We start from the raw sequence: 22,380 nt of genomic DNA on the forward strand, positions 1-22,380 counted from the left end.
ATCTGGGGGGGACGTCTCCTCTGGAGCAGATATCCTGCTAGTAACTTGACACTTCTAGGGGAGAGGCTCAACCCCGGACTTAGGTTTCCAAGTAGCAGCTGCTTTAATTAATTAAGTATAAATCAGAGGTGACATCCCTTAGCTAGTCCTTGGACTGTATCCTACTGAAGCAGAGTGGAAAAAGTGACCCAGAGCCGCACATCCCAGGGTAGGTGACTCTGTCCCATGACAGTCAGCTGAGGGGACAGAGCACATTGCCCACGTCACATACATTCACTGTCTGCTCTGCACTGTAGCCCTAACATTGTTGGTGGGGTTAGGGGGTCAGGTCCAAGACCTACCAAGGTGCAGGGTGTATGAGTATCAACGGGAAAAGCTTTCTGAAATCCTCAGTGGTACTGCCAAACAGAAGGAATGCACTTGGAATCTTTTCTGAACGCACGGTTACAACAAAATCCACAATCTATGGGTGAGGAGGGCAGATGTGATCTTTCCACGTGGGAGAGGATGTGGACCCAGACTGTTCTCAGTTGACTCACATGACTGTAAGAATTAGAATGACAGGGGCTGTGGGTCAGCGGCAGGCTCAGGGACACTGTCACAGTGATTTTAGGAGCTGTAAATATTTACATGAGCCTGTCCCAAACCTCAACACCTAAGTCATGAATTCACTAGTGCTGTTCACGAAGGTAAACAAGTCACTCAGATAGTTTCTGGGTCCCCCATAAAATCCCCAGAAACCAAGTAAGTTATTTAACACCTTCTTTTTATGTTTTTAGCTTCTGTGTTTCCAACGTTAATTGCACACAAATGTCTTTATTACCTGCAACATCCTCCAACAGCAGTTTTCCCAAACTGACTAGACAGTAAAAACACTAGGGGACTTTTAAAAAATGTAGATATAAATGACCATGCCTCACCTCTCACTTACTAAGTCAGAATCCAAGGGGAGCGAAGCACCGAGAAATTCCTCTTAAAAAACTTTCCAGTTCTGCAGATGCTTATGGCTCTGTGAAGGGAGCTCGGGAAAGCTAGCTTTGGGAGGCAGTGCCGAGTGGCCCTTCCCCAACCTCAGTGTGGGCTGGGGGCACCTGGATGTGTTAGACTCAAGATTCGGATTCACAGCTTGTGGGGTGCGGCCTGAAATTCTGCATTTCCAGCCGGCTCCCAGGCGGGGATGCTGGTGCCCATCTTCAGACCACACTTGGAGTAGCAGGGCTGGCAGGATCCTGCTGCCGGGCGGGGAACCACAGGCGGGCCCCTCTCTGGTTGCACTGGGCCCAGGTATAAACTGCAGGATGTGTCCTCTACCCCTTTGGCCCTGCCCTACTCCCTCCTGCCCTCCAAATCTTGGGTGCCTAGATTGCCCTCCACAAAGGGAGGGCTCAGCTCAGGTTTGGACCCTCCCTCTGGGCCCCCACTGCCCTCTGCAGGTCCAGCCGCAGCAGGAAACGAAAGTGCATTCATCGTCAGGAGCGCATCTGGCGTAAGAAGGTGTAGGGAGACAATTCTGTTTATTAACAACGAAGACAGAGAGGGTGGAGGGCTCTATACAAGTGGCGATGAGATACAAAAGAGGAGTGGGGTGGAGAGGAGACACAATAATACATAACAGTATTCCGGGCGAGCTCTGCTCGTCACTCAAACACTCGAATCAAGGACAGCCAGCCACCCTTTTCCACTAAGGCTGCAGAAGAATGGAACCCGGACTCAGTTTATCAGCTCCTACAGGGCAGGCGGAGCAAGAAGCAATTCTAAGCTGATGGAAGAGGCCACTTGTGGTCTGTGGGGGCTCCCAGCTGAAGCGCAGAGTGGGTGCTGAAGCTGGTCCACAGCTGCCGGGGGGGGAGGGGTTGGTCCTGGCCCCCTAGGTCCTCGGCGTCTCTTGATTCTCAATGATAAGCTTGTCAGTCGAATACATTTGGCCGATGTGGACCTGAAGGCAAAGAAAGACAGTCTCCATTAACTGCGAAGGGTCAGAAAGAGCATTTCTAACATTTAAATGCCAACGCCTGCCATCACAGGGCTGTTCCTTACAGGGAACTGCATTGCGGGGCTGCATCGCGGGGCCAAGTGCAGTCACCGGGTTGGCCTTTGCTAATTCCCCACACCCTCCAATTCCTACTTCCTTCACTGTGAGAACAAGTTAGAGATCCACACTTTTTGGCCTTTGCAATGGCACCAGCAGCCGTGGCCTTGGTTCCTCGAGCTGTCCTGAGCAGGCTGAGACCACCCGGATGCGTGCACAGCAGCTCCTCACCGAACATAACCCGCTTCCTTTAGAACCGGCTCTTCTATAAGGAAAGGCTTTCAGCATGAAGCAGAAATGTGTCTTGCCTATGCTGGGCTAGACAGCAGGTGACATTAAGGGCCCTGAAAGCGACATGACTGCCTGTCTGTTCCAGGCAGGGCTGAGGACTGTGGTCTGTGTTCTTTCACTTCTCGCCTCTTGCCTTTCCTGCCCTTTCCTTCTCAGTGTCCTCTTACACTGAGTGTTTCTGATCCTTCCTTTGGAACAAAGGGTCTTCACGAGTTTTCTCCAAAAGCGTTTCCTAAGTGATACTTTCTTAGAAATGGGTACAACTGGTACAGAAACGATTTCAGAGCAATCGGTCACTACCTATGGGTAATTTGGGGTCTTCGCTCTTTCAGTAAATGAGGGAACCTCTCAGTGGCTATAGCAGCTACCCAGAGCAGCCAGGGGTCAGAATCAAGGCCCTAATGTGGTTTTCCCAACTTGCTTTAATATTCTACTCTATTTAAAAAAAATATTTATTTGAGAGAGAGAGTACGCACAAGCATGAGGGAGAGACAGAGGGAGAGGGAGAGAGAATCCTCAAGCAGACTCCCGCTGAAGTGTGATTCCAACATGGGGCTCGATACCAGGACTCAAGATCATGACTTGAGCCAAAGTCAAGAGTCGGAAAGTTAACCCACTGAGACATCCTGGTGCCCCGTCTATTTTATTTTATTTGCACATAGTCGACATACCACATTACACTGTTGCAGGTGTACAACGTAATGATTCAACTTCTCTGTATCTTATGCTGTGCTCACAAGCGTAGCTGCCATTTATCACCATACAACGCTACTAAACACTATGCTCCCTATTCTGTATCTTTTATCCCCACAACTTATTCACTCCATCACGGGAAGCATGTCTCTCCCACTCTCCTCCACCCCGTTCTGCCTATCCCCTCCCCAGACCAGCAACCATCAGTTTGTTTTCTGTATTTATAGGTCTGATTATACTTTTTGTTTGTTTATTCATTTGTTGTTTCTTTTTTTTTTGAGGTTCCACATATGAATGAAGTCATTTAGTATTTGTCCTTCTCAGTTTGACTTACTTCACTTAGCATAACACACTCTAGGTCCATCCACATTGTTGTGAATGGTAAGATCTCATTATTTTTTATGGTTAATACTCTACTTTGAAATGATGGCCCACGAAAGGGGGAGGCTTTGTCACTACTCAGGTATAATTGTGCTCTCCTACAACTACACCCTGAGAGACCATCTGAACGTTCCCATTTTCCCAAGCCATTGGTTATGTCTTCCAGCACACACTTGCACAGAGGTGTCCCGATGGCCCGGGAGCACTAGTAACTGACATGCATCATGGTGCCAGGGGAAAGTGAAGGAAGAGGTCAGAGCTGCCAAATTATTGACAAAGAGAGCCAAAGTACAGAGTGGAGATTTAGGGGCATGAGGATGATGGTGTAGATATTTTCACTGCAAGTCAATTCCTTAATTTGACAAAAGAGAAAAGGAGGTGGCGGCGGTGGAGAAGAGTGCTCTGCACCATTCCCAACAGAAGTCAGCGATGAACTCTGCTCCTGTGTCTTCAGTCTCCCTTCCTCCTGTCATTATAAAGAACACCTATGGCTTCAGATGCAAGCAGGAAGGGTGGGCCTGGGAATCTGTGGACCACACTCTGCATAACATAGTCTTAAACCATCTTGAGGGGTGAGATTAGCTGGATGACGTTTCATGACAAGTGGAGCACAGAGGCTTGTCTTGGCCTCCCTTCTTGATGACCTGGAATAGCTGCAGGGTGAGCGGAAGCCATATGCACCCTACTCCAGAGAGGAGGCAGAGAAGCAGTGTTCGCCACACTGGATACCATACAGTTTTATTTTCAGACGCTCAACAGACAAATGGGCCCACTATCAATGCTTTTTAGAAGGAAGGCTAAAACACCAGTTATTTTAAAAGGAAAAAAAAAAAGAATCATTTTTTGGAGGGATGTCTAGGTTAATAAAAATAATTTTAGGCAACAGCTCAAATGATTCATTTACTTTTATCAGTGGCTGCTGGGGAGAAAGGTGGGGCTCACGCTCTCCTTGTTCTGACTTAGCTGCTTTCACAGCATAGTTTAGGACAGTGCTAGGCACATAGAAAGTACTCAGTAAGTACCTGGTAACTAAAAATAGCAGTGTTTAAGCATCCCTGGTTATAACCAAGGCTCTATGTCCACAAGTTCTAAAACCTCGATCTGTAAGTCACTGTGCAGTGCTTTGGTGGTGAGCTACCAGCGGAATTACAGAACTGATAAAGGCAAGTCAATGAAAGTAGCAATAGGACCATGTTATTATAACAAGAATGCTCACTCACTGTTAAGGAAAATCAAATGATTTAAATTTGGCCCAGCAGAAAGTTTAAAGCTATAATCCAAGGCTATAGGGATTAACCCAGAGCAATTACAGAAGATGGAAGAGAAATATCCGTTCACACAGGGAGGAAATATTAAAAAGTTATCCCAATGAGAGCTGCAGAGGGGAGGCAATAAATGTTTGCATAACAGTTGTGTTGCATTTATTTTGGCTATAAAACGTGTCAGCACACATGGGGGGCCAGCCAGGGATGGATGCTGCGGTGCTAATGACGGAGCATGTCGCTTCTGAGCTGGAGGTGAGAGGAACTGGTCAATGAAGTGAGGAAGTATGGTTACCAGCTTCAATTTACAGCCCTTCCAGAAGCCGCGAGGGGCTTCACCAGCTACATCTGACTATTACCATGCATAAATTGGTCATTAAAGCTGATCACACTTTTATTCTATAAACTTCAGGAGTTGGCATTAGAGTCCATTAGAAAAATACACAGCTTACTCAACTGCAAGTAGATGGGCTGGCTGGCTGGCCTAGAAACACTTCAGAGCTCTGAGACTCATTAGGTAAAATGACCTGCTGGGGAGGAAGGAGGAGGATCCAAGAAAAGAAAATTAAGTACAATGTTTCAGGTCTTCATTGCTCACTCATCTGCAGCAATGCACTGTCTCCTGTGCAACACATCTCAGTCTGATTTGGACTCAGAGGAGCCGGGCTCCATCACCAGGGGTGGGGGCGGTGGGGAGGCTGCACTGGGGCCTCTGCTACTTCCTGCCTATTTCACACCATTGTTAGGAGAATCAAAGCAATAGGAGACTTGAAGAAAATGTACCAATTGCCCCAGATACTTCCTAGGGCTCCATTACATTCACTGCCTTCACGTTGTTGAGAGGATTAACTAAGAACAGTAGTAGGCATGCAGTCGGGGCTTATTAAATGTTACCGATGTGGATGGCGTCGCGCACCGCCCATCTGCTGTGGAGAGGAATACCACAGGGTGTCAGATTCTGACCTCAAAGATCTCGAACACTCCTCAGGCTCTGGTTGTACTACTCTATGATTCTGTAATTGTTAAACACACCCACACTGTGGAGAGGGTGTCAGGGATGTCTCACACCACCTCCTGGTTTTGAACTTGAGCTTCCTGGGTTGGACGTGAGGACTGATGGACCCTCCTCATCTCTGCTCTGGGCACCAGCCTCCTGTCTGGTAGGACCATGATGCTTCCAAATGGTCATCAGAGTGGTCTGGGGTGAGGAGGTGCCCTGGGCACTGAAAAGTTACGGGACAGATACTGACACCTGGCTCTGCTGGAGAAGCTTGGGGCTGGACTGTCCCTGCTCTCTGCCCTCTCTGAGGATGGTAAAACCACCCGGGTAGGGACAGTTCCCTGTCCGATGGGGGACAGTGACAAAACCTGCCTCTGGCATTGTAGTGATCACACCACTACTAGCAATGATGATAACACTATTACTACTAAAAAATAAAAATGATAGTGATGATGAAAGGTAACAGTCACATTTAATGAGCAATTTACTGTGTGCCAGGCACTGTTCTAAATATTTAATTAATTTAATCAATTGATTACAAGTACTTAATTCTTCCTATCTTGACAACTTTATGAGGAAGATACCATTATCATTATCAATTTATAGGCTTTCTACATCTTTGGTATTTGGAAGGAGTGTGATTGCTCAGATGGGCATACCCTTCCATTTCAGATATAAGAAGCCAGCAGCAGATCACACTGAAAATATGATGAGAAAAGACAGTAACAACAGTCACAACAACAATAAAAACAACACACCTAGACATAACCCTAAAAAGAATGTGCAAGGCTGTAAGAAAGAAAACAATAAAACTTAAAACATGTAAAATGAGTTTGAATGATATAAGATATACCATGTTCATTGAAGACTGAATCATATAAAAATGTCAATCTTTTGCCAAATTATTATTTCTTTTTAAAAAAGATTTTATTTATTTATTTGACAGAGAGAGACAGCCAGTGAGAGAGGGAACACAAGCAGGGGGAGTGGGAGAGGAAGAAGCAGGCTTCCCAGCGGAGCATGGAGCCTGACTTGGGGCTTGATCCCAGGACCCTGGGATCACGCCCTGAGTCAAAGGCAGATGCTTAATGACTGAGCCACCCAGGTGCCTCCCAAATTAGTTTGTTTAACATGATAATGAAAATCCCAATGGGGTTTTCTGAGATATGTGAGGAAACAACTTTCATGCTTATTTGAATGAATACAAAGTCAAGAATAAGAATAAGGAAGATATTAAAGCATTTCTAAGATACAGTTGAAACAAATGGCACTGGCCCAAGGAGAGAGAAATGAGCAGAGTAAGAGTTAGAAAGCAGACCCTACTGAACAGAGGTAGTTAATACATAAAATACATAAAATCATATTCATGGGGGTTTGGGGCTTAGCTTGAAGAGGATGTGGTAACTGGAACATTTCTTTGAAGTCTCCTATTGACCTTCATATAAATGGTGTATTCTGTTCTGTAATATACTTATACTCACTTTGTAAAAATGTTCTCCCAATCTGTCAAGTAACTCTGGCCCTTTGGGAAGATGCACTTTATTTACCCTGTGCCTTTGAGTGCCTCCCGACACACCCAGTTCAGAGGCATCTTTTTAATTTCCCAAGGTAGTTACACTTGATAGGGGCTTTGGAAAGTCCCCCCAAAACCTATGAACCACCAATATAAGTGAGTCTTTGATAGCAGAATTTCAGCTTTCGGCCTCCTGTCAGACCACACGTTCTGCTGACTGCCGCCTGTCTGCTTGCCCCATGGAAAGTGGGCAGGACATCTGTGCCCCTCCTCTGACCTATAATGATGTCAGACAGTTTTCCATGCTGCCTGCAGCTCTCTCCGCAATTCTCCCAGTGATATCCCAGCGTGGAAGGTCACTGTCACAGCCCTGCCAGAGTAGAGCAATTGCTATAACAACCATTTTTCAAAGAGACCATTTTTTATCATACTTGGTTTCCTAATAAGTTTTTAAAGAAGCAAACTGAAATAGGGATACATGAAATTATATATAATTCTTCTTTTTAGCAGTAAGAGGTAAAATCCAAACTTATGAATATAGGTCACATGGTCTTCCTCTAAAAATAGCTCTTGATGCATATGCTCTTTTTCTTTCTAGAATTTGGTAGCCTAAGTTGTTTTTCAAAATGTTTACATATAGTAACATAATACTATTGCTTTTGAATTTGCTATCATTTTATGAAATAGAAGAATGCTTGAAATGGCCAAAGTAGATCTTTGAGAAGTCAGTCCACAATTAGTACAGCAGAGAAAAAAGGCCAGTCCAGAAAATCCAGAGATGAATCTCGTGTTCCTCTCTCCACACATGCTCCGTTTCCATTCAACTCTGTGAGCCTTGAATTTTAGATATTGGATATTCCTAATGTGGAGGGTGGTGGTGAGGAGCTGACTTCTTATTTTCTCTGTGATATTCCTGGCAGAGCAGTGAACAAATTCTTATCTCTTCTCTAAAAACCCATGTCACAATTAATACTTAGCGTGTTTCCTCCTCACTGGTAGGGACAGGAGACACCCCAGATGGAGCATTGTGTCCTCTCATCAGCATGACCAGATGCCCACTGTCCCAGTATGATTATTCATAGAGCCTTCTTTCACTCTCAAGGGTCCCCACGTGTGATGATGAATTATATGGTTGTCCTATCTCTCATCCACCATTGTTAGATTTCTAGGCCATTCCGTTGTTTTTCTGCATGTCTGATGTTCAGTTAAAAAATTTTTAAAAAGCCCACCAAGAGACGGCCTCTTTCTTTTGTATCCCAGGCCATCAGAGTAAAGGAAATCAAACCATTGTAATGGGTCTCAGAAAACGGTGGCCTCAAAGAGCCTGAAGTCATGGGCAGCCAGCAGGGGTTCCCATTCTACCAGCATACTGTCCCCTCTGCAGGAATGAGTCCTTTTTGAACAAATATACATGTAAGGCAGTGGTTTCTAACAAGACAGGCCTCAGAACCACGGGGTCAGCTTTCAAGGATACACATGGCTGGGCCCCACTCATGGAGTTTCTCATTAGGGAGGTGGGGGTGGGGTCCGTGAATGTCACCATTCTCTTGTTCTGATTGGCACCCCTGAGTGAAGAAGGAGCATAAATATAACCGCCTTCAGGCTCAGTATTTATTATTAATATTTTAAAATTATCAGTTTTTTTTTTCGGTGGGAGACTATTTTTCCAAAAAACAACAAAAAGCCAGGGTTGATATTTACCCACCAGGAGCTCTTTCAGCATAGCCCTTCCAGAAGGTATGGTGATGGACTACAAGACCAGGTTGGGCGAGGGAGGTGTCTTTGCACCTCAGTGTTGCTCTAGGACGCCACACTGTTACTGAAGGCCAGGGAATCTTCCCACACCTGTTCTTTAGAGCTACTGGGCGTTTGTGGGTGATTTCTACCTGCGAGTCTGGACCACTGCTCGTGGTGGGCAGACAGTTATAGTACAGGAGACAGGCACTAGCTGTCTTCCTACTTTATCCAGATATTCTCCCTCCCCCGCCCCTGAAGCACAGCTGACCACGTGGGGACACTGGATACAAACAGTCGGTGGTGAAACATTGCATAACTAAGGCTCTGCGAGATGAAAGCATCCAAATGGCCAGCACGCATGTTAGCACCACTGAGACTCGGTCACCGAGCCCTTCTTGGAACCGGGCAGAACTCAGGACGCAAACAGCACGTCAGAGTGAAACGGGGCAAACCCCTGGGATGGTGACAAGGGCCCAGGCAAAGCGCCAGAGATGCAGGCCTTCCTGCACTGCGCTGGCTGCACCTCAGCCCCTGAACTCAGCGCTTCGGGTCACCAAACGCACAGCAGCAAGACTAGAATCCCGGCACCGCTATAATTAGTTACAAGGTGATGCAACTGTCTCGGCTGGCGAGTCCTGGGATGGGCTGGGACCAGCAAGCTCTTGACTGCAAGCTTATCAACCTGCTTGAGGAAGATCCTTGACGAATTTTCTGGGCCAATCAGGTGCTATTTTATCCCTTCAGGGACACTTTTTTCAGGGTCAGCTTGATTCAATTCTGATTTTACTTTTTTTTTCCTAGAGAGAGGGAGAGAGGGAGGGGAGGGGCAGAGGGAGAGAGAGAATCTTAAGCAGGCTCCATGCCCAGGGCGAAGCCTGGGGTGGGGAGGCTCGATCTCACAGCCCTGAGATCCTGACTTGAGCTGAAACCAACAGTCCGATGCTTAACCGACTGAGCCATCCAGGCGCCCCTCAATTCTGATTTTACATCTGCTTTAAGCAAATATAACTGAAAAGGTTAGGGCGGAAAAAAAAAAAAGAAAGAGAGAGAAATAAAGAAAGAAATACTGAGTTAGATGATTACCCACCACTTCAGACAACTGTTTCTAGAGACTTGCAGATCGACTGTATTTCATTTGGTTTGGCTCTGTCCCCCTCCTTAGATGGCGGACGGCACCACAGGGGGTCAGACGGTACAGAGCACGGTCACTCACACTACTCTGTTTGATGTTACAAGTTCTTCACTTGGTGGGCTTCCAGGTTCCGGGAGAGCACTGAGGTACCTGTCACCGGAACAGATTCACAACTCCCACAGCAGATCCAAAGTCAAGGCTATACAGAGTCAAAGAAAAGGTTCTGGACACTGAAAAAAGTTTCCAGAGTATGAGCCAGAAGATGCACTTACAATGCTTTTTTAAAATTCAGGTTTGTGAAGTGTGTGCATTTACTGGCTTCTTATATGTATATATACATATTTTAGATTTTATTTATTTATTTGAGAGAGAGTGAGCAAGAGAGAGCACAGCAGCCTGAAGGGCAGAGGAAGAAGCAGACTCCCTGCTGAGCATGAGCCCAATGTGGAACTTGATCATGACCGGGACTTGGGCATCATGACCTGAGCCGAAGGAAGGCAGATGCTTAACCGACCAAGCCACCCAGGCATCTTACTGGCTTCTTTTAAAAACAAGGATAAGTTTGATGCCTTTTGGTGTTCGGAAGTCGGCAGAGACCAAGTGTCCCCGGATGAGCATCCCCTCCCCTGCTGTGCTCACACCTCTCACAGACCCCGGTTTGCCGGACCAGTTTCTCTGCAACAATCCCATGCTTAGCAGCTTCTGATGGAACACCATGGCCGTTGGCAGCTGCCCTATCTCCATCTCTGGGGCCGGAGCCTGGCTCATGCAAGAAATGGTGTGAAACAACAGAAACAAACAACAAGTCAAACTCCACCCTTTTCCTCCAACTTGCCCTTTGTCAAGTGAAGCATCTCTACATGTCAGGACACTGATCCTTCTTTCAAACAGCTGCCTTGCATTCCTTTGCATCCATCCCCGCGGGGACCTGCTACGTCATATCCAGGGACATTAAGACAGATGGTCAGCAACATCCTTACTTTCCCAGGGCTTGGGAACATTCTGGGAATGATATTAAACCTCAAACGACATTGGGGTCAGACATACATCAACACGTTTGATTAAGTACCTCTCTTCTGTCTTTCCCCGTCCAGAAGTCAGGTTGAAAAGAGCACAAAATGGACATGAGAGAAAAACACCCATGTGAACTGAAAGCCTGGCAGGACCTTAGAGGGAGCACTGTGTCCAGATGCACTAAGAAGCTATGCTTGCCCAGTCTCCCACCCAGCACTTGAGGCAGGGGTGGGAGAGCAGACATCAGCAGTGGTGGGCAGTCAGTGGATGGTACTGCTGCTTAACGTGGCTCACTCCTACAACAGCCTAATCCTGAACCCACCATCGTCTATCTTCCACAAGACCCCCAAATTGGCAGGGTCTAGGAGGCACTTGAGTACACATGTAAGGACTCTTGGGTGTTCTCAGAAATGTCTGGGGAAAGGGAACCACTAGAAGACACAGGGTCTCCGTTGGCCAGGGGATCGGGAAAAGCTGACATTCAGCCAGTACGTACCAGACATGCTAAAATTAAAATGTTGAATGACCACCAAACTGTGGGTCAATGGCTGCTGCTCAGGGCCCTTCCCTCCCTGAGGGTCCATGATGTCTGGACCTCCCTCCCTCCTGCCACCTTCAGGGCAGGATGCCCGGACCTCACACTCAGGGTCCTTGTCTGGCTTGGTGGGTTGTTGTCCTGGGCGAGCTTGGCCAGCTTTCCTTTTGAGGGGTCAAGGCCTATGCCATACTGGTGGTTAAACATAGAACATCACCTGTAGGGTAGGGGCTTTGGAGGATAAATTTGGGCTATTACTGCAAAGGTATGCATAGTATATGCAGGCCTCTGATCATAGGCTCACATTTTCTTGTTTCTTTCTAGCATGCTGCAGGGGAGACGTGAAGACAGCTGAACAGAATGGCCTATAGTTTGCTCCTGGACGTTATTGTGGATGAAGGAGAAAAGGAAGGCCACGAGCTAGAGCCTGAAATGACACCATGTGTCTGATGAGACAGGGGGCTGGAGCTTCTCTTTTGGTGCCAGCCCAGTATGGTGGCTCTTTGGTATTCCTCAGCACTCACAAGGTCAAGGAGAGGGCAGGGGAGCTTTCTGTCTCACCAAGCCCACCTCCCTGATCCTTGGGGCTCTAGTAGGACACAGGGAACTTGCCATCAGCTTACATGGCCTCCACACTGTCCCTGAAGCCCAGTTACTGAACATACCTTCCAATCAAAAGCCCGGGAAGCCAAGACTTGACCCCAGAAAGGCTCTACTGACTCTCAAACAGAAGCAACCATGCCAACATCGCATCATCGCCAATGCCAACAGAAAAGATGTTCATCTTTTCTTTTCTCCTGTGGCTGTGCCCACTATGCCTCCGCCATGTGATGGGCACTCCAGATTTCTGAGGCTTGCCACAGAGGGAGGCTGCGCTGGTGGAGGAAATAACCAGTCCCTAAAGAATCTACTGAGGGAATCATCAGTCAAGAAGTGAACTGCAGTCTGTCTCCCCAGCAGGGGGAGAAAACCCGGCCTCTGAAGGGCGAGCTGCAGACACCCTGCCAGCATTCAGTCGTGGCCAGGACACGTGGCTCTTCTGCCCAGGTTCTGCTTTCACTTGCCACAGAGCACGGCAGGCTGCAGCGGGCCGGATCATCTGGGTGGACCACCTGCCCCCTTTCAGTGCCCTCCTGGTTTCCCTGGAAGGAGACAATCAGCTCCCAGCAGCCACAGGAGCAACTTTCTTCCACCCACCCTGGGCAGGGGCAAATAAATAGTGACTTTTCTCTTAATGACATGGACTTCCTTTAAACATGCTAAGGGGAAAGTGCAAGGAAATTAACCTGCTTGCCCCAACTTTCTGCTGATTTTAAAAAGAGCCTGTGATCATTCTCTTCCGTCAGGGCAACTGCAATCCAGCCTTTTCTTTACTTTCACTTGCTTCAATGAAATCATACTACAGCCTATTATGCAGATTGTGACAACCTGATACTCTGTGTGTAATAATTATAGCAACAACTAATATCCGTCTGGCACTTTACAGTTAGTTCACAAGGTATCTGTACACTTTATTGGCTTGTCTGATCCTTGTATGTAGAGCAGACATCATCCTCTGTTTTATTTTTTTTAAGATTTTATTTATTTGGTAGAAAGAGAAAGCACAAGCAGGGGGAGAGGCAGAGGGAGAGAGAGAAGCAGCCTCCCCACTGAGCAGAGAGCCCCACACAGGGCTTGATCCCAGGACCCTGGAATCCTGACCTGAGCTGAAGGCAGATGCTTAACTAACTGAGCCACCCAGGCGCCCCTCATCCTCTCTGTTTTAAAGAGACCAAAGGTCGAAGAGGTAAACTTAATTTGTCCAACATCACAGGGTCAGTACTTACGACTCTTGAGTTTTAGCAAAGCCCTAAATTCTAATCCTTTAAATTTGTGAGTACGGTGTGGTTAAAAAAAAAAACCAGTATTAAAAAAAATCAAGAAAAAAAATCAATCCTAACCCCCCACCTCAAAATCACCTTTATTTTTATTTCTGCAAACCCCTTTTACCCTGTTTATACATGAAACACTCAAAGCGGCTGTTTGCACACTGTTGCGTGCATGTACTATTTACGTGACTGACCGAGAACCCTGCAGCGCCCCCCAACCATGTTTCTACACAGCCTTCCCAACTGTGTTTTGTAAACAGTGCATTTCGACAGATCTGTGTCAGCCTCGCGTCTACTAGCTCAGCTGAAAACATGATCGATTCTCGGATATGGTTCTTTAACTCCCCCGCCTCCTTTTATTTTTTTATTTTTATTTTTTAAAGATTTTATTTATTTATTCAACAGAGATAGAGACAGCCAGTGAGAGAGGGAACACAAGCAGGGGGAGTGGGAGAGGAAGAAGCAGGCTTATAGCGGAGGAGCCCGATGTGGGACTCGATCCCAGAACACCGGGACCACGCCCTGAGCCAAAGGCAGACGCTTAACAGCTGTGCCACCCAGGCGCCCCCCCCCCGCCTCCTTTTAAAAACATTTTGGAGAGAAGGCTTTTTTCCTGGAAAACATATTATTACTTTTATGAGTCATGTGTCTTTTGCCTCTTTTTTCTACTCTTTCCTCCCCTCCGCCCCCCGCCCGCGAGCACCTGACTGGGCTACTAGTGTGACTTCAGAAACGTTCAGAAACGTGCATCCCTCATGGATGGGATCTCTGAGAGACTCAGTTCAGGGAAATGGGGGTACACGTTAAGTAACCACCATGACTGCCCAAAGGCAGTCATTTAGGGAGGAATACACGTTGCCTTGAGACTGGGTTCCGTCTGCCTAGGGGGGTCTCCCCTGGCCCACGTCCAGGCCTGGCTCCCCCCACGGCAGGCACACAGCCTCCTGCTCGGCCAGAGCTTCTCTAACTCCCGTGTGCATGCGTTTGCCAGAGGGCTCTTTGCCAACCCCCCAAGACTGACTTAGCAGATCTGGGATGAGGCCTCGGACCATGTTTGGAAAAGTGCTCTGTGGACTCAGGGCCTTCTGTTCTGTCTGTTGCAGCACCAGCCACACTATCCTGACTTTATATTTTATGCAGTTTATGTGTTTGTCTCTGACACGAGGCTGGAAGCTACCAGAACTCAGGGGCTGTGTCTGTCCCAGCACTGCGCCCTTAGCTTCCTTCCCATCCCCTGATGAAGCCGCAGTCTTAGAAGAACCTGGAAGCGAGTCCTCGTCACACGGCCTGTGGGGTACCTTTTGTGTCCTTGCTGATGCGGCTGGCATAGCCACGGCCCCACCTCAGTCCACAGCACACACCTTCTAGAATCATCTTTCTCTGATCCTATGAAGGTTTTTGGCAGAGAAAACTGTGGTAGGGAAGCTGAGCTCTAGGACCTCCACCAACTCTTCTCCCCTTCAGAGCAAGTGGGTGGAGCTAAACACTTGCTTCTGTTGCCTGAACACGGAACCCGGGGTCAATGCAGGCAGGTCTGAGCCCATGAACCCGTCTGGGTGCCGGCATCCCCATGAGCCAGGACAAGCCGACAAAAGAGGAGGAAGAAAGGAGCTGTGGGAGCCAAGCCTGGCAGAGGGAGGCTGCCTCCTGAGGCAGCCCCTCCTGGGAGTGTTCCTCCGGTGTTTAGGAATAAGACCTTCTAGCTCCACTCATCTGAAAGAGAGAAACTTCACCATCGAGGCAGTCAGCTGTTTTCTGGGAAGAGTGAACCTTGAAGCCTTTGAAGATGGTCCAGCGTTAAAAGCTGCCCTTGGGATGTTCATTTTGACCCCCGAGTCCCACACTTGACCTGCTAGAAGTAGCTTTCCTTGGGGTTGACTTCTGATTTGCTTTTCGGTTCAAGTAAGGTGGCTGCTCCATTTCTGTCATCACGGTGAAGGGACCCTCACACTGGAGTCAGCCCTGAGGACATGGTCCAGCCAGTGGGACAAGCCCCTCTTTTATTTACTTATTATTTATTTGTTCATAGATTTATTTAAAGATTTATTAATTTATTTTAGAGGGAAGGGGCAGAGGGAGACGGAGAGACAGAGAATCCCAAGCAGACTCTCTGCTAAGTGCGAAGCCTGACGTGGGTTCGACCCCAGGATCCTGAGATCATGACCAGGGGCTGAAAGCCAGAGTCGGACGCTTAACTGGCTGAGCCACCCAGGCGCCCCACCAAGCCCCTCTTTTAGAGTGGTTTGCTCACCTTTCTCCTTTCCTTTCCACCCAGTGTCTTAGGGCGATGTGCTCCTGTCACTTAGGGCTGGGGATCTACCACAGGAATCTACAGAGCTTACCACGAATTCAACCCTTGTAGATTTCCTTTACTTTTTGAGAGAAATAACCTGTACTCTTGTAATGCACAGTGAAGATCACCCAGGGCTGTGAGAACACAAAGAAGAAGGCTGATAAAAGCTGTTTATGTCCTTAGCCAGCTGGTAGTGACCTTGACAGAGCTGGGCCACCAGCACTAACTCATGATAATGTTCAGGGGAATGGAGACAAATCCCCCGGAGGCTACGAGGAGATAAGCAGTGGTACGGCCGTAACTGCTCAGTTATTTGAAGAATGTAAACAACAGGCAGATATGGTCAAGGAAAATGTATAAAACATGAAAGCATGGGGGCGCTTGGACGGATCAGTCATTTAAGCACCTCACTCTTGATTTCAGCTCAGGTCCTAATCTCAGGGTCCTGGGATCAAGTCCCGCCTCGGGGCTCTGCGCTCAGCACGGAGTCTGCTTGAGATTCTGGCTCTCCTTCTTTCTCTGTCCACCCCACCCCCACTGTGTGCACGCTCTCTCTCAAATAAATACATATTTAATAAAAATTAAAGCACTGTGTGAAAATGATTTTATGCAGAAATTCCACTCCTCGGTATATGTTTATGAAAAACGAGAACGAATGTCCACACGGAAAGGTGTATAAGACTGTGTACCACAGTACTGTTCACGATTGTGAAAAGGTGGAAACAACCCAGTGCCCACGATGAACGGACAGACAAATGTCGTATATCCAAACAGTGGATCCATGTACTGGACTCTTATCTAGCCATAAAGAGGGTGGAGCACTGATACATGCTACAGCATGGATGACTCTTGAAAAGATTATGCTGAGGGAAAGAAGTTGGACCCATAAAACCACACATTCTCTGATTCCATGTACATGAAATGTCTAAAAGATGGAAATCCATAGAGACAGAAAGTAGGTTAGTGGTTGTCAAGTGGGTGAGTAGGAGAGAATGTGGGTGACTCCCAATGGGTATGGGGTTCCTTTTTGGGGTGGTGAAATGTTCTAAAAGTGATTATCTGGTGACAGATATTTACATAACACAGAATATACTAAAAACCACTGAATTATATACTTCAAATGGCTGAACTGCATGGCATATAAATCTCAATAAATAATGTTAAAGGGTGTTGAAAAGGACATATGTAAAGATATATTAAAAACACTGTCTATACCTGCACAATCCTATTAGCCTCATGGCCATTTAGCATCTGAAACGTGGCTAGTCCAAATTGAGATATTCTGGAAGTATAAAACACACACTGGGTTTCAAAGACTTAATTAAGGAAAAAAGAATGAAAAAATTAACATGTTTTTTGTACTGCAGGTTGAAATGACAATATTCTAGACACACCAAGTTAAATAAAATAAATTATTAAATTAATTTTGCCAGGTTCTTCTTAATCTTATGAATGTGGCTACTAGACAATTTTTAAAATTACACATGTGGCTTACATTTATAGTTTGTATCATATTTCTGTAGACTAGTGCTGGTTTATATCATCCTTTTAAAAAAAGTTCTATTTATTTATTTATTTTTAGTGGGCTTAAAAATTGTGGTAAAATACTATATTTTACATATAAGTAACATATTAAACTCCTCAGCCTATTTCTGCCGAAGGTAGCTTTTTGCTTAACTGTAGCACGATACTAAAACCAGGAAACTGACATTTACACCTTCCATTTACGTTTTTTTGGTGTAAGACTGATCAACCCTTGGTGAGGAGAAATCTAGGTGTACAACAGAAATGGTATCTTAGGGGCACTTGGGTGGCTCAGTTGGTTAAGCGGCTGTCTTCGGCTCAGGTTGTGATCCCGGGATCCTGGGATCGAGTCCCACGTCAGGCTCCCTGCTCAGTAGGGAGTCTGCTTTTCCCTCTCCCTTGTTTGTGCTCTTGCTCGCTCTCTCTCTCAAATGAATTAAAAAAAAAATGGTATCCTAAGGTTTTTGATCCTCTATAAAATAAACACTACTCCTGTTGGAATAAAAAAATTAAGTGGAAATTTAAATTTAGATTTCTTGCTGTCTGCACAGAAACACTTTACAGAACCTGTCGATGTGAAGAGGACCAGTGGTTACATGCATATTCTGGGCGCAGGGTCCCTGGTCCTAGCTGAGGGTGCGGGCGGCCCCCCTGCACAGTCATGGAGTTGCAACGTAAGGGCACCTTGTGGCCCGGTAGGTACAAGTCGCTTCGCAAGCTCACCAATCACATAGGGCTAAATTAAGCTGTCAGGCTTGATCATGGCTGAGCACACTTCCTTGGGGAGAGTCGAAGTTTCAAGGCCGCCCAGCTGACTGACAGCAGATAAAAAGGAACCACTCTTATCTTTCCCTTTTCAAGAAAGAAATCATACCTGAAGATTTCAGAGGCCACTTTTCACAAACTGACCGTCACAAATAAGCGTGTTTGGAGATGATGCCCCCCTCCCTTCCTTCCCCACAATCGTTTTGTGACTTGGTCTTATGGGCCCTCTATTTCCTGTTTCCTCTCTCTGTCCACACTTGATGTTCTTACACAGCTTTGGATGTGAACCCTTATGTGGGGGATGACCAAGTTCATCCATCTTGCTTTTCACTTACATGTCTGATGGGGGCCCTCTCTGTCCTGTGTGACAAGGTTTAGGTACTCTCCCAGAGACGGTGCCTGGAATTCCCTCAGACAGCCCACACAACAATGAGGCCTGCACTCCTTTGAAAGCTTGGCTTTGCCTCCCCAGAGCCTCTGATGTCCAGCTTGCATATGCACTCACTCAAAGAAGACCTCATACCCTCAAAGGACTTCTTTTGGGCACTAGTGGAGAATATATCCACATGGGCACCATCTTTAAGGGCTTATAGGGACCAAACAGCTTCAACCGTCCCCACCCACAGCCACCTCCCAGGACCTCAAGGGTCACAGTGTATGTTTGTGGTGTGTCTCAAGACTGTGTCTGTCCCATTCCTTCCTGGGGACTGGGGACACAGGAGAGAGTAGCATTGGTCTTACGGGCTCTCTGAAGGATTACCTGATGTAGTAATTGCTGCTGTAACGAATTACTGCAAACTGAGTGGCTTAAAACAACACACATTCTGGAGGCCAGAGGTCAGTTAGTTTCACCGGGCTAAAGTCAAGATGTCAGTAGGACTGGGTCCTTCTGGAGGTTCTAGGGGAGAATACATTTCCTTGTCTTGTCTTTTCCAGCTTCCAGCGGCTGCCTGTATTCCCTGGCTTGTGGCCCCATTCTCTTTATTTTTTTATTTTATTTATTTTTTAAAAGATTTTATTTATTTATTTGACAGAGACAGCCAGCGAAAGAGGGAACACAAGCAGGGGGAGTGGGAGAGGAAGAAGCAGGCTCCTAGCAAAGGAGCCTGATGTGGGGCTCGATCCTAGAACACTGGGATCACGCCCTGAGCCGAAGGCAGACGCTTAACGACTGCGCCCCCCATTCTCTGTCTTTAAAACACATCACTCGAATCTCTGCACTGTCATTACATCTCCCTCTATTCTGTAAGCAAGTCTCCCTCTGCCTTCCTCTTACTGGGACATTAGTGATTACAATTAGGGCCCACGTAAAAAATCCAGGGTGGTCTCCTCATCTTAAATCAGTCACCTGATTACATCTGCAAAGTCCCTTTTCCCATAAAAGGTAATATTGACAGGTTCCAGGGATTAGGATGTGGACATGTATTGGGGGCCATTTTTGACCCTCCCGTCCCTTATTTTTGTTGAAACCAAAAATTTTAAACTTCAACAAATGTTATTGTAGAAAACATGAAATATAGCTCTAGGTCCATATTTACTTGACCAGACACACTGAAGGGAGGGAGAAGTGAGAACACAAGGCAACCCCCAAAAGGCCAAGTCAAAAGATGGAGTACCGGGGAGACGTGGAAGGGGAGAGAGGTTGGGCCTTGGAGAGGGAGAGAGGTTGTGCTCTAAAAGGTCTTTAATTCTAAGTCAGCTAAGTTCTTGAAATGAGCTTTTCTTATAGATTATGTTCTAAATATTGATTAGGCTCCCTGCCCTCCCTATAAAACTAACTAAATCTGAAATCTCTCTAGTAAGTAGTACCAGAGAGTGGGATTCTGGGAACTTGGAGGCCTGAATGTGCTATGCTTCCCCTCTAGTCTCCTAGCCAATCTCCGACTCAGTGAGACAGGCATAAAGCTGCTGAAGTATGTAGGGCGGCTGGTGTGAGCGAGGTCTCGGCCACAGGGGTGGGGTTTTCAGGAAGTTCATGGGAGCATTCTTCCTGGAGACCACACAGGGTCTGGAAACCAGTGCTGGGGATTCTGGGATGAGGCCCGTGGGCCTGGGGTTCTGGCCGACATCTGCCTCCCGTAAGGGAGCTTTATCAGTTAAGGAGGAATTGGAGGTCAAGGCTGGCGCTCCTGTTTCTGAGGCTGGGATTGTCTGACTTGGGAACAGGAAGCAGGCAGCTGCCGCCCCTGCTATCCCACTGGTCTCCTGGGGAGTAGAGAACCCTTCCCTTTTATTACTGTGGAACTGCAGCCATGGGGAGCAGTCTAACGGCCAGACCTGAACCCCAGTGAGATGACCAAATTAAAAAAAAAAAAAAAAAAGGAAAGAAAGAAAGAAAGAAAGAAAGAAAGAACACTTAAGGGAATTTAGGGCCTAGAGAGAAGAGAAAACAGACCCAAACTGTTGACGGTAACATAAAGCTGTATACAGTAAGAGCACTTAGATTCAGGACGAAACCAGTAAGCAAGGTGCAAATGTATGAAACTTATTTGTGTAGGGAAGTGGATGCCTTGACGGGAAAAACAGGTATCTTTGTCAAGTAATAGTAACAAATGTATGCTTCCAGTTCTAAGCATCAGGCCACAGAAGGCACGGACAAGTAGAATTCCCAAATAAAAGAGGGGAAAAGGGAACGAACTGCTACTTGATAAACCACAAACATAAAGAAGGGAGGAAGAGAAAACAGTCTATAATAAATAACAGAACGAGGTGGGAGGAATAAAATCAACCATGTCAGCCATTATACAGGCATGAACGAACTAACTGGGACAGACAATAGAACAAACACCCACAACAAGAGTGAGAAAGACTGAAAACCAAGGAGCGAATTAAACTACACTAGGCATATTTTGGGGAAGAAAACACTAGTCTATGTGAACACTAGACAAGGCAGAGTTGAATCTGAAATCACTAAATGGATAATGAACAACATTTACAAAAAAGATGTAGTCATGAACTGGGCACAGTACCTAAGACAGTCACGAAGTATACAAAACCTAAACTAGCAGAAATGAAAGGAGAAACTGAGAAAATAATCATTAAAATCAAATAAAATCATAGTGGAGGACTTTGATATTCTTCTTGCAACACCGGAGAAAGCAAGTACATTTAAAAAGGTAATGACCCACAGGATCTGATTTCCACAGTAAGCAAACTAAATACACATACTCGCATCTCAAAGAATATATTTAAAAAGAAGTGTCCATAAAATATTTACAAACAATGGCATTTACAAACATTGATCAAGGACTTGGCCAAAGCAAAATCTTAAAAAGTTTTCCATTTCTCAGGTTACATTACTTTTCATTAGATTTTCAAATTAGCTGCCCCAGAGTTGCCCACAGCTTTCTCTTACGGCATATCCTTAATATGTAATCATTAAAAATGACATTATAGAAGAATATTGAATGACCTGGAAATTATATTTGAAAGGGGAAAAAAAGCAGAGATGAATCATAACTGAAAGACAATTGTTATATGCCTTGGCCTCATAACTTTATCCCTAACTTATATCTTTAGTAGTTGTGGATCCCCAGTTGGTAGATCAGGATTTATCAGCAGATCCTAAATTGTAACCTAGCTGAACCCCGGGAAAAGTTCCGCGATTGTACCCAATGCTTGTGGCTCTTAGGACACTCCCACAGGAAAGAGAGAAGGCATTTCTGCATCTTGTCCCTTAAACCCCCTGGCCTCAGGCATTAAGTTTGACTACTTGCTTTACCTACTTAGCAATACATATTTAGGAAAATAACATTTACTGGGCCTGCACCAGGCTTAGATGGATTGGTTGCTCACTTTGGTTTTTACAAATATCCTCTACAACATATAATACCCACATACAACTTATGGATGAGTATAGAATCAGAGAAATTCATTAGCCAGTCTACATTTTCAACAGCTGGTAAATGAATTCTAGAGAGCTGCCATATTCCATTCCAGGTCTTCTGACTCCAAAATCTATGCGCTTTTTTTCTTTTTTAATATTCACAAGCAATCTTTATTACTTTATTAGAGCTGAACAGGCATATCAAAGGTTAGAGCATGGATGGGAAGAAGCAGGGGCTGCTTCTGGCCTGGAGATGAACCTAGTAAAGGTTGCTGGTGAGGGGAATTTGATTCAGAGCCAAATCTATGAACTTTTACAACACACGTCCTTGGAATAAGTGTCTTCTATTCTTTCTAATTAATACGTTACTTTTTAATTTTTTTTAAAGGTTTTATTTATTTATTTGACAGAGAAAGAGAGAGCAGCAGAGGGAGAGGGAAAAGCAGACTCCCTGCCGAGCAGGGACACCGATGCGGGACTCGATCCCAGGACTCCGGGGTATGACCTGAGCTAAAGG

At 46.1% G+C, this 22,380-nt stretch overlaps 1 protein-coding gene and 1 pseudogene across 2 annotated transcripts in view; one reads left to right on the top strand and one right to left on the bottom strand.

The window, feature by feature from the left end:
* Positions 1-1,497: 1,497 nt before the first annotated feature.
* LYRM4 (LYR motif containing 4) overlaps positions 1,498-22,380 on the bottom strand; it is a 158,395-nt gene continuing 137,512 nt past the window's right edge. For both annotated transcript variants that reach the window (XM_040645021.1, XM_040645020.1), the window contains exon 4: positions 1,498-1,936. In XM_040645021.1, the coding sequence (XP_040500955.1) occupies positions 1,868-1,936 (69 nt within the window). In that variant the 3' untranslated portion in view covers positions 1,498-1,867. The remainder of the gene's footprint in view (positions 1,937-22,380) is intronic.
* Positions 4,846-22,380, top strand: part of LOC103665111 — a 108,773-nt pseudogene continuing 91,238 nt past the window's right edge.

The sequence above is a fragment of the Ursus maritimus genome, unplaced genomic scaffold, assembly GCF_017311325.1.
Source record: "Ursus maritimus isolate PB19 unplaced genomic scaffold, ASM1731132v1 scaffold_30, whole genome shotgun sequence".
Taxonomy (NCBI): Eukaryota; Metazoa; Chordata; class Mammalia; order Carnivora; family Ursidae; genus Ursus; species Ursus maritimus.